Here is a 19,201-nt window from a genome sequence, read left to right as displayed (position 1 = left end):
AGTGTACTGTAGCGTATGAAATATCTACTGCTCTTTCATGCTGCGTGCTGGCTGCCTTGCCTCAGGCATATTTAGCTGTATTTCTCCCCATCTTTCTTATATTTGAAGTCGTTTATTGAAACAAAAGGCATGATGTGGGCAGGCTTTAGCAGAGGTCTGCAGGGATCAAATTCTACCTCATTTACATATATACTATCACAGTGAAGTTCCTTAAGCCTCAAGGCAATAATGGGACATTAGATGTATGGAGGCTGTTACCCATTGATGACATGTTCAAAAAGTCTAGGTTGAAATAAGTCGAGAGGCAAGTATTTTACTAGCGATGTATGTTTGTATGTATGTGTGTGTGTGTGTGTGTGTGTGTGTGTGTGTGTGTGTGTGTGTGTGTGTGTGTGTGTATATATCGAGGTCATTTTATACCACATCTGCCATATTTTCTTTAATATAACCAAGAAGTAGTGGAGCATAATACTGTCAGTAGAAAACAGTAAGGGACTTCTTCACTCCAAATTTTGAAGCTGTACATCTGGTTTTTGTTTTTTGTTTTTTTTGGCTTTTGGAAGAAATTACATTGTTTTCCTGTCTGAAATAAATGTGCTGTAAAGCAGCAGGATGTGAGAGGAGGAGGGGAGAATGCCATGTTGCTTGACGTGTCTGAAAGCCAGGTGGGGCACATCCTCCATATGGGAGGATACAGAAATAGAGATAAGATGACATTTTACTGTCCCATCTAAAACATCAGAATGTCACTGTCCTGGGAAAGACAGGATACACCCAAACATCAAAGTGTCACTCTTATGGAAAGAAAAGGATTTATGTCTGTAGTAAATAAAGGAAACCTCCTCTGTTTCTGTACTTAAGTGGTAACATTTTAGAGGACGAGAGAGAACGCTTTTGCCTGCCTTCCATGCTGCATGTTATTAAAGACATCTGATTCATACACTGAAGTCTGAAGTTCTTTGGAATGAAGACCATCAGCAGAGCAAAGTGATCTGTCAGTATGAACAATGTGCAACATCCCTTTGTTAATAAAATAACTTTTGAGAGATATAATCATGTCATGCAAGTTTTAACTTAGACAAGACTCAAAATATCAAAGTTTTAACCATTCATAATTTAGAAATTACCAGTGTTTTCTTTGGTAACGCAGACTGACTGGGTGCACAAAAACCCCTCCAAAAGATTAATAACATGAAGAAGGACAATGTAGGCGAGAGACTCATAGCATTACATATTTGTGAACATACACACTGCTCAACAAAGATTTTATTTATCTTAATTAATTTACTCATCACTTATTTAAATCATTTCACTAACCAGTGAAGTGACAACTTTACAAATGATGACGACGTAGTATGAGTAGGACTGTTAAAACACACACACACACACACACACACACACACACACACACACACACACACACACACACACACACACACACACAAACACACACAAACACTTTCACGACCACACCCCTGTTGAATCCCCTTTGATTTTTATCATCCCTTTCATGTTGCGTTACATTACAGCGAAACCTGTTAAACCACAGCTTTCTCACATAAACTCCCACATAAACACAACACCATATAACACCCTGGCATTTTAATGACATCAACACATGCGGCTCTTACCGGAGTGAAGTTCATGACTTTGAGGATCCAGATGGTCAGCGCCAGGTTGACAATCATGGTGACGAGGAGGAGGAGGATGAAGAAGTACAAGCATCTCTTCCTCCAGCCGTAGATTCCCACTGCTGGGTAAACCTGTGCGCCACACACTGACGCCCCCCGCTGATGGAGCGGGTTGGGCTGCGCTGCGAGAATATACTGCTCCTGGGTCATCTGAGAGGGACACAAATATGAAAAGTATATAAGAATAAAAATCACTTATCTTTATGAAACATTTCTTTTAATGTATTTATATTTAAGGGAGGAAATATCTCTCTGTGCTCTGCACTGTAGAGCAACGTTTTAAAACCCAACACAGAGGCTATCTGTCACTATGTGAAACGCACCAAAAATATGTGTATGTACTTTCATAACCCTTATATCTATGTGAGTAAAACAATGCCTTTGTAATCTTGTAAACAGTAATCTTGAACATGCCTGTAATCAGGGTAAACAGACAAGTTGTAACTATAGTAACAACTGCCTAACAGGGAAACACAAACGCAGCGTTTCAGCCAGCATTAACTGCGTTGGATTGGGATTTAAAATAACAGCATGCCTGTTGAGTTTGGGTCAGGCTCACTTCTTAGTCTCTCCGATCGAAAAAATGCATCCCACCCTGAGATTTTGTGGTAATACCTAAAAGATTTTATCATTAATTCATGAGACAGAGGCCGATGTCACTAAAAATGCTGCCATTTGTCAGCTAAAGTTTCTTGTTTCATCAATTTAACATTTCTTTCTTTTTTTTTTTTTTAAGCTTAGTTTAATTTTTAGTTAGTTAATTAGTTTGTTTGAATTCTTGAGTGACAAGCTGCACCTCCTCAGCTCTGCACAAATGCTTGACAAGCATCTTCAGGAAAGGATAGTGAATTTGGGGGGTTTGGTTCCTTGTTGTGGGGAGGATGGAAACAGGGAAAAATAAAGAGATAAAACAGAACAACATAGAAAGGAAGAGCGGAAGATAGAGGCCCAGCGTGATAAAAATGAGATAGAGGTGGAGCAGTGAAGTGGAGAGATAGAATGGCATCGAGTAGTAAGAGATAGAAAGTAGCGAGGGAAAGAAAGAGAGAGAGAGGGGCCAGATAAGACAGCAGAGGAGGACAGAGTCCATTAGTTGTAGTGCAGCAGCAGAAGTCATTGGTGGCAAGAGATATGGACACTGGCTGCAAGGCAGTACTATCTCTGTCCATCTCTGACTCTCTAACTCTCTCTCATTCTCTTTACACTGCTCTCTCTACCTCAAATCCCCCCTCTCTCTCTCCCCTCTCGCTCCCTAATTCACTTCCTATCTCACTTCGGCACCTCTTTCTCCCTTTATCAGTCTCTCGCTCACACACACATTATGTCTTTATTTGCTGAGGCTGCATGACCTTAACACCTCACCGACTTGATTTCCTTCCCCCCTGCAATGCTTTTTCTCCATATAGTCTCACACGATGATACCAACAAGCCTTGATGCGAAACAAAAAATGCTGACTTTTGCTTTGCCTGCAGGAAGAATGAAAATGCAGACTTGGCCTGTTCAAGTTTTCTGGGGTGTTTTGGTTGAAAAGTCTGACAAGCAAATATCAACCTGTAATCTGTGGCTCCACATGGGTCCTGGTTCTCAGACACAACAAATTAAAGTTCAGTGTTTTACTGTTGTTTGCTCAATGAGTTATTGATGTTGCAACAACAAATAAACATCTTCTAAACTTACAAAACTGAAGTTTTGCTCAAAGTTTTGAGAACGTCTTATGGATATTGTGGGACTATATCATCTGACCACAGGTGTGCATATGTTCTCCAATCCTGATAAATGATTAAAAAAATGTACTGATGGTGATCAGTTTATGAGTCTCCTATCTTTCTGAAAAGCTTCACTACCTTTTCTTATATCGACAACATCTCATAGAAAATTGTAATAGACAAAATTAGGGTAAGCGATTTCATTTCCCTGTGAAAAGCCTAGGATGATAAACCAACAACACCAGTCTGACCAGTCTTGCACTGTGCTGTAATGCTATAAAAATCTGATGTGTTTTCCTTTACACTCGAGGAGCCATTTTCCACCTGAATTAACAGAGATACGAGGTGACTGAACTGTGATAAGACAGAGCAAAAACACATCAAATCCAGGCGGAAGTGCACCCAAGACGCAATGAAGACCCAATCAACCAAAACGTCCCAGGAGGTGCACAGAAATGTGTTTGGCTGCATCGACAACGGAGTCTGAGTCTATGAGAACAATGACTGAAATTTACACAGAGCAATATATATTTGTTAATATGGAGAACAAGAAAACGGCAGCATTTAACATCAGATTTAAAGGCGGCAATATTATATATATATATATATATATATATATATATATATATATATATATATATATATATATATATATATATATATATATATATATATATATATATATACACACACACACACACACACACACACACACACACACACACACATAGGACATATATCAGTCTCACAATACATTTTATTGGCAAATGTAAGATGAAGCTGATTTTGTGTGTTTTGAGTGCACCAAATATGCATGTCATTTTTGGTCTTAATGCAATCCATTTAATCTATATAAAAGGAGAGATATGAGACATATTAATGCAAGTGGAAAGGGCTTGATGTTTGTCAAGTGGGCTAATGAAATAATGATGATTTCCATCTTTACTGTGAAGAAATGATCCTGCAAAAATCTCAGCTGGTTCATCTATTTTGCTCTTTTAGTGCATCTGTTCAGCCTGTGCCGACACAATGCATACAATCAGTTGTGGGGTATTGCGGTGGAATAAGGCTTTGGAATGGGCTGCTGATCGTTTCATCTCAGTATTCAGCATCTACACAGAATCAGTGGCAGGGTGTGTACCTGTTTGCTCTTGTGTTTGCTGTGTGTGTATGTGCTAATATATGTATTTGTTTTTTCTTGCATGTATGAAGAGCAGGAATCAATAGGTGCACACATACTGTACATCTCTGTGTGTGTGTATGTGTCAGTTTATGCATGAGTGTTTCTAAAGGGCAAGAATGAATGAAGAAGAAGAATGAGCCAATAAACTAAATCGTTTCTTGACCCACTTTCCAATTCACAAGTGACATTGAGTTACACAACTTGGTGTCACTTCTGGATTGTGTGTGGTCAGTTTTCGTGACTTACTCATCCTCTGGGTGATTAGCTGAAGACTTCTGCACTTACATTCCGTCACTGACTCGCTCATTGTCTCGTGTGTGTATTTCTGCCTCACTTCTGTCACAGCTGTGCAGTAATCAAACCAACTCCTTTTCTCCTCCCCCATAGTTGCCAAATTTCAATAATGATATTTGTCATAGTTTTTCCACACAGCCTTCAGTCACTCCCTGCCCTTTGCAATTTGTTTTGTCCCTTGGCCCTCTCTCTTTTTTTTATATGTCATTCCCTACATTCTTCTTTCCCTCCAACTTTTCCAGTGATATCTCAAACTTACAGTTTGATTCCTTCCTTCTTAACCCTGAGATAAAGGTTATTTCTATCCTTGCCTAACTCTCTCTATTTTCCACCACTTTCTCCTCTCGCCTTCAACACTCACTGCATTTCTTTCTTCCTTTCTCCTCTCTGTTCTTGACCAATCCATTTGGTTCTCATCCTTTTCCTCCCCCCTTCTTCTGTCCTAACCTTATCCCTCCCTCCCTCCTTCCCTCACTCTTCCAGTGCATTTCTTAGATTGAACTGACAACAGAGTCATCAATCAATCCCATGGTGCACCAAAGCCCGGAGGCCCTGCACAGCATGACCTAACTTTATTAACATCATAATGTCCTGACAGCCATAAAAACAACACTTACTGGAGCCACGTCACCATGGTTACCATAACAGCATACCATCAAACATGATCTAACAGTGATCTCAGCAGAGCCAATACAGAGCCAATTAGATATGGACAGCAGGATTTTTTTTTTCTTTCATTTCTGATGATGTGGTAGCTCAAACAGAGGTAGTAGCTCCACAAAAGACATGTCTTACATGCTTCCAAAATTTTTGCAACGTTTTTTATGGTTATACCTCCAGCTAAAATTATCGGTTCAAGGTAACACATAACATATCAATATGATGAGGTGGTAAAAGGTCCAGGCCGTCTACACACACCTGTATTAAAAACCAAGATAAGAAGACACTAAAACACACTCCAACACTCTATCCCCACATGACACCAGAGTGAAGCTCAGCTCCTTACTTTGAGTGCTACTAGCAGATGAAGAGACGGGACAACAGGGACAACATTATAACAGAATGTAGAGAAAAATATGATCATGTTCCATATATGTGACTTATTAAAACGACTTTCAAGCAACTCCAATTCACACAAAAGAGGACACTCCAAATTCATCAGGACAAACAGGCAATCTCAATGTTTCCCTGATATAACAAGCCACAGGGGTTCTTTGCAGTGGATAAGACCTCATGGTTTGGTTCACGCTTGAAGCTATATGACTCAGGATTTCATTATAACGATGGCATATATTTGTCAATGGAGAACTTGATCATAAATTTTGTTTCAGTCTCCTGCCGTGATTGTACTTCCATGGATATTTCCTTTTCTGATGTAAAACGGAGCTTCTCAGCATGTCCGGTAGGAGACACTTCTGATGAAAAAGGAAACTCATGCAGAGTGTCATCCTCTCTCATTATGTACCTAAATGAATGTTAATGCGTGTGGGATGTGAAGTATGTGTCAAGTCAGATTCAGCTTGGTGGACGATGCAAATGAAGGCGAAGAGTGGGAGCAGATTCACACGTGTGCTGCCTGACAATGTATGTGAAAGCTAGATAAATTGACAGATGGGTGGATGTGGATGGATTCGCCATAGACACACAGGTGGATAATGAATGGAAGATGGACTGGGGGACTTGTAGACAGACAGTCAGACAGCTCAGGATCTGCTTTCATAGCTTGAATCCATATCAAAGTGTAATTAGTATGCGTAAATGGCCGACTGGTGCTGTTGCTATATGTGAAGTGCTGAGGGCGATCCAATGTATCTGTCAGCCTGCATCACACAGCCCGGCTCTCCTCTCATCTGCTTATACGCAATCAATACTGCTGCTTCAATATCACTCCACTTCTGATGGCCTTGACATTCTCTCTCTGTTTCTCTTTCTTCTAGTCTTTTTAATGCAAGCTTCCAAGGAGAGCATACTTAGGTGAGTGGTAAATATCAACTACTGTGTTTTGTTTCTTTTTAAGAGGGAACATGATATTTGTTGGAATTTGCACTGATGACCAATACTGTTTATTCAAATTCACCTTCTTCTATCATATAATAGTAAATGCAGGTACTGCTATGCTGTAATCATAGAATCCTACAGTTTTATTCATTCCTATGATTACGTGACACTACTTCAACATGTTGCAGACAGAATGCAGACAGCTATTGGCAAATTATTGTCAAAATGGTGTGAAAAATTACTTAAGCGGGTGTTCTGGTTATTAATAGCAACAACATCGCAATAACAATAGCAACAACAACATTTCAGTCCTCAATTCTAAACATATTAACTGGTTAGAAATAGTTTGCCTGAAAAAAAAAAATACACAGGCTTTATAAATTGCTCACATTTAGTTTAACTCTGTGTGTGATGACTAAAGGGCCCAATGATAAAGCAATAGATAAGCAATAAATAAATACATTATTTAAAAGGTCACAAATTCTCATCAGTTCATCACTGACCCTTGGCAATCTTTACAGATTGGTGGCATTAGCTACAAATGCTAACAACAAGTATTGTGTAGAATAATATTTGATTAAAGTGGTATCTATGTGGATTTGATGTTTCTGTTCTTAGCGCAAAATTATAATGTCCTAAAGATGCTAAAAGGACCAACTCTGGAGGAAGTTAGCTGATTGTTTAGTCTCATTCCCTGGTTGCAAAATACTAGAACTTGAGGTTGGTAGGTCTGGCTGCCCACCAACCTAAAGCGTATTTTGAAAAACAGGGACAGAGACTCAATAATCAGCTATCTCACAAATTGCACCTTTCAAGTCAACAGTTGCATTTGAGCATGATGGAGATCAGTTAAAATTTACTGAGGCTACAGGTTGTGTTTCTGTCTCTTTGTGTTGTTTTTGATAAATTATGTCAATCTCATCTGTGTCTCACACTTTCCATAGCCGTGTTCAAGTTTTTGTTTTTACCTCAGTCTGGTTTGCTTTATGTTTTGTTCTATTTCCTCAAATTGTTTGTATTCTTTGCTTTCACAAATATCTCTCAGATAAATACATAGTCCATCACTGTCACGTATCTATCCCTTTATATACTATTGTCTTTGCAAAAAAATCTGTAAGATTTTTCTAATAATAATTTGGGAAATTCCACAATCAAATCTAAGATGTTTTCACATTTCTACATGTAGAAGCAGGTTCTCTGGGGCTACTAAATGGTAAAATATGCTAATATAAACGGTTGTAACACGGCTGGGTTGCAGGTGTGTGAGCAGAAACTCAACAAGGGATTTCACGTCAAATACATGTGCATGCAACAAACTGTAGTTTTCATGCATGTACATTTGTTTGTCATGTGTGTGCGTTTGAGCCAGTGTGATAAAACACTAAGCCAACGGAATTGGGAGCGCTCTGTGTTGGCTGTAGGTTGTTGGTTTGGACAGGCTGCCATCCCTCTCTGTCACTGGGGGCACTCAGGTGTTCAGCTAGTGGATGGATCACACACGCTCTCACACACACACATAACCACACAACGGCACACCCAAACCGAGACAACTCGCACGCACACAAAAAGTCCACACAAACAACAAGCAAACACACGTATAGACAGACAAAATCACACTGCAGCTGCATGCACCGGCAAACACACAGGAACATGGGCAAACAAACCATGCGTACACACTTGAACACACACACACAGACGCACACACACACACAAACACAGCTCCTGTGCAGTGGGGCGTTCACTATTCCAACAGATTTACGAGGTTCTGCTGCAGGCCTAGTGTAAAAAGAGAAGACTTAAAAGGACAACTCTTGCTCTCTCTCTTTCTCCCTCTCGCTCTCGCTCACATACACACAAACGAAAGATAGAACTGAGCCAAAAGCACAACAGCTGTTGCCATATAAACAGCCTGTGACAGACAGAGGACAAAGGTATTACAGCATTAGAGAGAAGGACAGAAACTAAAAAAGAAAGAAGTAGAAAAAGTACAGGGAGGTTCGATACTGTAATAGATCTGTGGCAGATGGTGAAGTTAAGTTTATGACCCAGAGAGGCAATCACAAATAACTCACAATATCACACTATCATGGAATGCTGCCCATGATAATAGTGGTATCATGATACAGATGTTCTCTTAATCTGCTTGATACAATGCTGAACAAACATCTATGATACATTGTGATGTATAACTGGAGAGGTAGTACATACTTGGTTATGTTATACTAGGTTATAAATAATCTGACAAGTGACATGAAAGAATGTACAATAAACTGCACAGTCTTATAGCCTATAGCCTCTTTTACACAAACACACACACACTGACTGCAATATGTCCATGTCCATGTGTGCCTTGTGCTATTATTCTAATGCAGAATAGCCGTGAACTGGCTGACTTGTTAGAAGGCAGAACAGCTCTGAAGTTGCCTCACTAAAATCTGAGAAAGTTCACTCTGCTGTGTGTGAATGAAGTTTCCAGAAGTTTACATCACAAGGAGTCATGAAGAAGGGACTCTGGTGGGTAAAATTGTGAATATAAATATAAGATATAATGTAAATATTAATGTATTATCAAAAAAGAAAAGGAAGACAACAATAACATAGCATAAGCATTTGGATTTGGGTAAGGAAATGATCTTGTGTGTTTACTTGATGATGGTCAGAGTTATAATACACTGCAACTTTATGTTTCAGGAAACCGAGTTGACTGTGGGTCAGAGGCAGGATAGGACCCTTGGTCTCCCTCTCCCTCTCCTCCATGATATTAGTTCCACACTGTGGCACAACACTCTTTGTTTTAAGCTGTTCCAACAAACAAGCTGCACTGTGGTTGTTCTGAAGACTACAGTCTCCTTCATCAGTGTGTTCTCTGCTTCATGTGATGTTGCTATTTGTTGTAGCTCTCCTTTGGTGCTAAAGTGGCTGCTTTCTACTACCATCTCTATTTATAGAGGCTCCGGAGCGAAAAGTTGTTCTCATTTATCTCTGTCTGGATTTATCTCCATCCAATGATGTTTTTTTGTCTGGACCCATGAGACTAATTAGTGCATGATGGAAATGGAGAGGGAAAATGAGAGAGAGGCCGTGTGAGGAGCGATACAGTATAAAGAGAGGGAGGAAAAGAGGTAAAGCAAAGGAAAAGAGATGCTGATGTTGTTTGATTGGCAGGTTCACTGCACACACTGGTCCCCAGCCTGGTCAGTAGGGAAGTTTCCCCGCTATGGACCAGCTGTCATCTCCTGGAGATATCCAGTCACATCCTGCCTTTAAGGATATCTGGCTTGGCGAGTAAAGGATAAGGATTTATTAAATTGCTTTGTTACAAATTGATGGTTGAAAACTGTTATCCTTTGCCACTTCCCAACAGTATACTGGCTATCAGAGAAAGAAAAAAAAGTTGAGCAACAACACAGTAGAGCAGTGTTTTAGATTCAATTCATTACACAGCTAGGCAGGAAAACTGCAATCACATCTGGCAAATCTATGTGAGATTTGAGATATGATGTTCCAAAAATCAAAGCTAAGGTACCCACTAACTGAAAAGATACAAATGACGTCATACTTGGTGATATCATTACACCTACAGCCTAACAATCTGAGTTTATACAGTCACCTCAACAGTATCTGCTGTCACCTGCCTGTGAATTACTAAGCAATGACAGTTCTGTAATGCTAGCAGGAACAAAGTGAGACTGATGGCTGGACTCAGCAGCTGCACTACCTGGACGGGCTGTGGCTATGAATTCTACTTTAGCAGGCTTGACATTCATCATGCTTGTCTCTTGTTCATTTGTGTCTGGTAAAGACTCTGTGGTATTCCTACACACTCAAGAGAAGAAGTACAAATGTCATGGCATGTCATGATGAATATGCCTCCTTGAGTATTCATAAGAATATTTTTCTAGTATCTCCTTCTATTTCTGTAACCACCCCACAGTATAGTGCCAGGAAGAAAGCTATTGCATGGTGGCGTATTTAAAAAACAAAACAAATAAAAACACACTAAAACGACTATGTCCCATCTGAGAAGTTGAAATATTCATTGTGGTTACTCAGATTGCTTCCAAGAGTATTTATTTGTAGCATTTGTTGTTGAACAGTCCCAGAGATAAATGCTGTACAAAATAGCTAATGCTGGTTAAAGGCAGTATTTCAGCACCATGGACAGCTCCACAGTATACCAGTGCTGAACAAGAAGCTCTCAATAGTGCTGAAGCAGCATCTTCTGTTCTAACATTGTGAGGATCTGGTGGTTAACACCTTCCTGAACGTTAACAAATGGACAGGCCTGTGCAACGTAACTTGTTTATATGTGTCTTTAACGCTCAGGGCTGTATTGCACTTAGACCTATGTTGTATAGCATCTTTGTTGTTAGCCATGATCAAACCTGAGTCAGACTCCTGTTGCTGCTGAATGCTCTATTATAAATACTGATGACTTTCTAAATCTCTCTTCTGTCTCCCTCCAGTTGTCTGCCTTGTAAGAGTGCCAGCATGAAGAGGGCAGTTAGAGTTGGCTGGCTACACCTGCTACACACACTTACCACACACTCAACCAAGCATGAGCCTCACCAGTGATACCAACAATTCGTATGATTCATTGGTGTTGTGTTTGGTTTAATGAGTACTTGTTGTCCCCTTTCAGGTATATGTGGATTCTCTCATTTGAGCCAGATTTGCAACAAATGGGCAATCATCTTGGATCTGACCCAGGGACCTCTCTCACTACAAACTTGGCTAAAACTAGACTAAATGAAAGTCCAAACATAACTGAAAGGGGACATAAAGTGTTTATTAAACTAAACAACATGAACAAATTAAAAATGGAAAAACATGAATGGTTGAGTCTGTAGAAGAAGCTAAGAAACTAACCTAAAAACCAAACTAGCCTAAGGTGTAGGCCAAGATGGAGGCTGCTGTGAGCAGACCTAGGGAGTTAGCCCTCAAATCACTTTTGACCTCACCTTCTCTAGATGTAGTCAACCACCCATAATGGCGCTCTTCATGCGGGTACTCCTAGAAGACAGACAACTAAAGTGTTCCAGGACATAGTAACAATAAGCAAAACACACATAGAAACGAACACCACATACTGTTGTATTGGCACAATATCCACAGGGTGACATATGTTCCTACACATGCAGTGCAGTGTGATTCTGCAGTATAAAAGAACATTATGAGGTTGCCGTTCACTGCTGCCTCATACAGATGTAGAACCTTCCTGGGGTAAGCATTTCTTTCTCTTTCTGTTTCTCCCACTGTCATTATGTTTGTCTGTCTCACTCGCCTTGATTTCTCTTTCAGCCTCATTCTTGTTCTTCCAATATTGTTGACTTCTTTTTCTCAGCCTCCCTTCCTGCCTTTCCCTCTATCTGGCATGCTGCCTCCCGCTGAGTCAGTATCTGTCAATCAAAAAAGCACCACTGCTAAACAGCGGCAACAACAACAACAGGCTTAAGCTCTGGTTTTTCCTCCTCCTGAAGAGATAGATGGAAGGAGTCATGGGAAGAGAGTTTGCCTTTTACTCCTCTTTGAAACTCCCAACAAATGCTGATGAGTGACTGTGCCGTTTCCGGGGGTGGCGTGTCGGGAGATACCGCATGAAATTAGACAACATAAAGCTGGAGGTTCTACAGAAGGACGTGTCAATTGTGTACGATATATTAAAATTGTATTATTTCATAGAACTAAATCATGCTCAATTTCACAATCAAACATGCTGGATTCATTAACCAATCAGAAGTGTGCATGTTCATGTTTCACTGAGCATGTGATTAGTCACAATTACTGTAAATGGGAAAATAGGAAGTGTTAACGTCATTATCACTGTGAGATCTCAGTTATCACTGATTAGCATAATTGTACCTCCAATTAAAGGCCATAACACTCAATACCATGATGCTAAAGATAAAGAACAGCTTTGAAGGAACCTATAAAACAACTACACACACATAAATACGTGCATAAATCTCTTGAATAATCAGGCATGCCACCATTTCTGCTGTTCTGCATTCAAGACATGTAACCTGCTGGGCAATTTCCTTGAGAAAAATACAGGCCTTTTTATGCAACCCATTTCCAACCACAGAAACATGTCAACTCATGTCTCCACTGCCGCATACAATTAACTCTTATATTGAAAAGCCTATTACAAAACATTTGGCGCATAGAGGAAGTCTTTGCTCTGCTAAATCACTGCGTAAATAAAGTAAACAAATGTTAACGTCATCCTTGAGTTACAGTTTGGGATCATGATGATTGGCAGAAAGTGAGAGCGAGGACAGAAGTTGTACTGAGGATTTTGTGCATGTGGTTTGTTACTGTAGTGAAGATAAGCATCGTGACTTTGAGAAAAGGACGAGAAAATAAGTGTTTCTCTCTCCCACTGTTTTGTTTCTTAGGGGGTAGAACAATGGTATAGTCGGGTCCGTGTGTGTGTTTACGTGTGTGTTTGCGATAGTGACACTTAAGAGGGGGAACTACAGGGAGGAATCACGAGGAGAGGGGGGACACAGACAACTTCCAAGGGCAGGCAAGCTGTGAGAGATGTGATGGACGCCTGATGTAAGTGCGTCACATGATGGGAGTGTGTGTATGTGTGTGTGTGCGAGTGTGAGTAAATCTTAACTGGTGACAGAATCAGCACACAGGCTTTATGACCCTGCTCAGTGAGCTGGCCTCCTCCATCATCACCACCACCCTACAGCACCCAACACACACACACACACACACACACACACACACACACACACACACACACACACACACACACACACACACACACACACACACATTGTATGAGCCTTATTTTCCTTATTTTCATGCTTTCTCTCTTTCACTGTCTTTCAAGTAAATTCATGTGTGCTGTCAGCTTCACTATGTCCTTTTTTAATACCAAACAGAACATAAATAGTGGTTATTTTATCTGATTTCCAAACTATTACTTAACACTGAGAGTTAAAATAACTGGTAGTGGTTAAGAAAATCATAAAAATGCAGTGTCCCAGTCTTGTTGTATGTCATGGTTTTCTCCCTCCTCCAAAGTAGACTTACAAAAAATAAAAATAAAAACAAATAAATAAATCACAATGGAAAATGACTGCATGTGTTAAAAAATCTTGCAGCTGCATGCTACAAATGATCAGTCACCAAAAAACAAACAAACACTCTGGACATTGGCGCACATGCCACGCCACATTACCCTAGATTTTTTTATTATGATTATTTTTTGTTGCTCCTGGTTCATTTCATTGTCTTCTTTCTGCCCAAAACTCCTCTAATTATCCTCTTGTTTCATCTGAGCCCCCTCTAAAGAGTTTAAAGACATTAAACTGCTAAAAGCCAAGTTGGTGTGAAATATGTTCAATATGACGCCAGGCTGTTGACACTAAAATTTACACAAATGTCCATACTGACCATAGGCACATTTAAAGTCAGTGCAAAATGTGAATGAATCAATTGTGAGCCACAGTCACTAAGCAAACATATCAATCACCACAGTGTATGCTTGAGTAAAAGCAGGAATCATCATCCATCCAACCTTTTAGCTCTACTTTATCTTTGTCTTTAGCATTACCTACTCCCCTCCCCTTCCTCACACTCACTTTCCCCACCCCCTCCTCCATCCTCCTATCTCTGTTGCCATCGCTCACTCTCCTTACATTTCTTTCTGACTTCCATCCTAATTGAGTTGTGCATTGTCAGTCCAGCAGCCACTCTCAAAGCTCCCTTTCATGGCTTTGACCAAAGAGTGTATGTGTGAGTGATGTGTGTGATGTATGTCCAGCAGTCACTCATGTCCAAGTCCCCCTATGGAGCACTCATATATCAGCCACCAAGCCCTGCACAATATAATTGAATGAGCAGAGAGACTGGCTGACAAAGTGAGGGTTGAAAGAAAGAGAAAAATGCTGGGAGATGCCAAAATTAGCAACACAGGGACGCATTCAATTGACTGCATGTGACTAAAGGTATTTACACCTCCCACTCTTATCTCTTTATCTTTCTGTCATTGTAATCTTCAATATTCCACTAAAAAAATGCCCTGTTCTCTGTGAAATGATGTTGCTTTAGCTTTGCTGTCCTTGATCTACTCTTCAAAATACTATGAACCAGTGAAATATCATATACTATTTGTCATTACTCATTTTCTTTTTTTGACCCAGTGTCATTCTCTTTTCAGAAAATTTTTCTCTGTTTCTCTGTTCTGGGCTTACAGATAAACCCAGTGAATATAAAATAAGTTCCAGAGCTTGTCTCAGTCACTTAAGACACCTTATTCATTTTTGTTTTCTCAGAGAAAAACCTACACATACTATAAACTAACTCATATAACCTTAAGAATGAATTCCATGAATTCAAGGTGTAACATATACCAAATGGCAAGAATTTAATCGATATCTGCTGCTCACAGCAGTTAAGCTGTAGCAACAAGCTGCTGTTAGCAAGTAGCTCAGTTAGCCATGGAGCTAAGTGGCCAAACTAGCTGACAGTCAGTCTGCCTGCTCAGCAATCACAAATCACATGGGAGTAACTGCAACTGTCAAAGGCGCTCAGCTCAACTGGGCTCAGTAGCCCCCTCCTGTGAGAACAGCTGGACACCAGACTGTGAAATCAGCTTCTGCCAGTTTGAAGACAGGGGATTAACTACAGAGGTGATTTACAGCAGCTCTGATCAGGACTATGACTTTGGGAAAGAGAAAACATAGAAGGTTGGGGCATGGGCGCATGAAGTGGCAGAGGAGCATAACGTCGGGTGAGTTACGATGAATTTATGAAGCAATTCAGCTCATTTTACTTTAGTAAAAGAGAGAAACATGAATTCAGACAGTTTTATTTTTGCAAGAAGAAAAACACTTTTGGACATTTTGTGACATTTTGTACATTTAATTTGTTTACCTAGTGGACTAATTTGTGGAGTTGCTGCTTTTACATCCCCCAGCTGAAACTATGGAGGCTATCAAGTAGGTTACAAGAGAGGACGGACTGGGGTTAGTTGACTAGCATGCTAGCTCTCCAAATAAATATATTTGCTTTTAGCAGAGTAATGTACCACACAAAATCAAAATACTGAACCTACCACTAAAATGCAACATTTCACTTTACACAACCTTCGACATAACCTTTGAGCAAAAGCAAATAAAATGTAAGTGTAAATGCAGAAATATTTAAATACATGCATCTTTTAGAATGTCTGTGTTGCTACTCTCTCCGCATCTCTCATTTCCATTTTCCATCTGCTCAGTCAGTGTTGAGAAGCTGAAAAACTACCAGATCTTCTATGTTTTCTTTCTTCCTTCCTTCCTCTGTTTATTTGTTGGTTTGTTGTTGTCAATAAGTTAACAAACCGTTTTGCTGTGGCAGAGCTTGTGTGAAGCTTTGAGGATGTGTTTCATTGTGTTTTGGGTTTTTTACTGACAACATGTGTTTACACAGTGTGTCTGACACACACTATACAGTCTCCTTCAAGGACACCCTGGCTGTTCTGGGTTACTGGGTACTTTGAAAAGTGAAAAGCTTTTTTCACTGGATCCTGCATACTGACCGTACATGGGAAATGTACATCAGGTTGGAAGGACATAGATGTTAAATGAACACACACACACACACACACACACACACACACACACACACACACTGATGAATGGCATTGCTGAAAACTGATGCACTCATTACATGGGTTGCTAGTGTGTGCGTGTCAGCAAAGCAGTCAGAGCTGAGTTGCTAGTTTAAAAGCTGACGTGGGGCTATGGCCAGATGGATGGAAATAAATTAGCTAAAACAGAGGTCAGGAGAAGCCGAGTGTGGAGGGACGCTCGTTTACTGTGCCATCACCTTCAAACCTAAAGTTTTACACAGACAGACATAATAAGACACACAGCTAACTAAACCAAATGATTCAGAAATAATTTCACTTAAAACAACATTAAATGTCGAGATCACTGATCATCAGGTAAGTGGCTGATAGATACTGTAGATTGTTTTACAATATTTCATTTCATGTAGGAACAAAGGTCTACAGAAAGCAACTAATTGAACGTTTATACTGTACTGTATACAGTTTAGATTTGGCAAAGCTGAAAACACAAAGACCTCATTAACTCAATTTAATGGACATAGCTATACCAGATTTATGTAAGATGCACATCCACTTTGCAGCTTTATGCATCTGCTACTCAGTAATTAGCTGTGCTGACTCTCATCAACAGCTGCCCTTAAAATACTTCGCTGTTAAGATTTAAAATTAATCACTTATCACTTAGCTTCAAGGCTGCAATAACTTTGAACAATGGCAGTGCTTACTGTAGTAAGAGCTGCAACAAACAATTGTTTTCATAATCCATTAATCTGACAATAATTTGTTCAATTTATCCAAACATCAGATACCATCCATCAGTTTCCCAGTGCCTAAGTTGATGTTATTAAGTGTTTTGCTTGCCAGGCCAACAGTTAGAAACTCAAAGATACTCAGTTTACATTGATGTTAAGATAATAATAACAAATAATAATGTATTAAAAATGTTGCTCATAATAAAGCATACTGTGATTTATCCAAACTCGTATTATGAGCAGTTGGCTCGTAGCACTGGGCCCAATAATTGACAGAGAAATGTGTTTGTTTTGATATGAAACAAAACTTGACCTAAACTAAAGAAAATATTCCCAAATACACACACACACACACACACACACACGCACACACACACCTGTATTTAAAAACAACAAACAGATGCTTCTTTCCCAGCATGCAGCATTGACCTGTACCTGCTGTTACCGTGGTGATATGATTTATTAATCAGTCTGCTGTTTGATTGGCTTGATAAGGACAAATCTAATGAGGCACCTTTAGATAAGAGAGGTGGAAGTGATCTATCACTAACATTGCTTGCACAAAAATGTGTGCCTGCAGACATAGACACACATACACACACACACACACACATACACACACACACACACACACACACACACACCGTCACACATGCAATGCTGAGTTAAAATTCCCGTCCAACCATGCTGACCCTGAACATGGCCAAGGTGTTCCTGTTTCAGCTGTGGGGTCGCAGCAGGCGCCCCAGGTCTGTATCTACAACATGATCTGGCCCAGCCAGGGCAACGGTTTAGAATTATTAAACAGCAATGCTTGACTGAGGAAGACAGTGACCTGCATGGTATCAATACGATAAAACCCATTCATGAAGAACTTGCAAAAGATGACTTTCTTTCAAGCATTGCAGCCTGAATTCTGTTCAAAACTGTTCCACTGCACTGTATGATCACCGTGCTGTGATTCATTTTACTCCACATTTGCAATTTTTAATATTAAAATCAAGAATACTTTAATCCCATCAGTGTCATATAAAAGCACTGGAAAATACATAATCAGCTGATTTCATTTTCGAAGAAGCTGAAATAGGTCCACTCACAATAAGATCATATCATCTTTATGTGATATTCTACAAAAAGTATAACAATAATGATAATAATAATAATAATAATAATAATAATAATAATAATAATAATAATAATAATAATAATAATAATAATAATAATAGTACATTATCAATATTGTTTACTGGATTGGTACACTGACATAAAAAGAAATAAATGCAGAGATTGCAGATGAAAAATCTTTTCAATTTCTATTTCATTTTTGTGTTTGATTACAGAGTTTCAGGTCAATAAGGGTCAGTGGTGACTTTCAAACCACGTTACATTCTCCCTCATTGCCTTTTCTACTTGCCTCTTTGTAGTCTATCCACTTCTCCCTGTTTGAGATCACCAAACAGCAAAAGGGAAAAAAAAAACCCTCCATGCCACTCCTCATTCCGCTTTCTCTTACTTCTTTCTCACATACATAGGAGACATTCTCTCTGCCTCACACACATGCATAATACATACAGATACATTCACACACACAGCGGTACATGGATACACAAGCATACAAAGTGAATCCCCGTGCTGCCCTTTGAGTATCAAAAAGCCTGGGCAAAATGCTGATTTCAGCAAATGGCTGTTGAATCTTAATGTTTTGGGGGTTTTCTTCTCTCTTCTCCAGCGGCCAGAGAGACATGTTGGGATTTGACACAAATAAAAATAAAAACTAACCCATGACATGGTTTTGTTCACTCTCAGCCTCCCACTGCGGTTTGTGAGTGTGAATACATTCTTTGTTCCAGCCATTGACCAGCGAATTTTGGATGCATGTTTGTACACGTGCATCTCTCTATGTGACTTTACTGTGGGGGGTAAACGTGTGTGTGAGAGCATCATGTCTGTCTGGGATTTATTGTCAGTTCTTTTTCAAACTGGTCCCCAATTGAGAGGAGAA

General features: G+C 39.7%; 1 protein-coding gene across 8 annotated transcripts in view; it reads right to left on the bottom strand.

Moving 5' to 3' along the window:
- The window catches only part of LOC119028631 (zeta-sarcoglycan), a 325,032-nt gene that overhangs the window by 144,184 nt on the left and 161,647 nt on the right, over nt 1–19,201 (bottom strand). For all 8 annotated transcript variants that reach the window (XM_037114889.1, XM_037114843.1, XM_037114850.1 and 5 more), the window contains one exon: nt 1,632–1,841. In XM_037114889.1, the coding sequence (XP_036970784.1) occupies nt 1,632–1,841 (210 nt within the window). The remainder of the gene's footprint in view (nt 1–1,631; nt 1,842–19,201) is intronic.

This window comes from Acanthopagrus latus, chromosome 1, assembly GCF_904848185.1.
Source record: "Acanthopagrus latus isolate v.2019 chromosome 1, fAcaLat1.1, whole genome shotgun sequence".
Classification (NCBI taxonomy): domain Eukaryota; kingdom Metazoa; phylum Chordata; class Actinopteri; order Spariformes; family Sparidae; genus Acanthopagrus; species Acanthopagrus latus.
The sequence above is the reverse complement of the archived record's forward strand: the minus strand, read 5'-3'. Positions and strand labels throughout refer to the sequence as shown.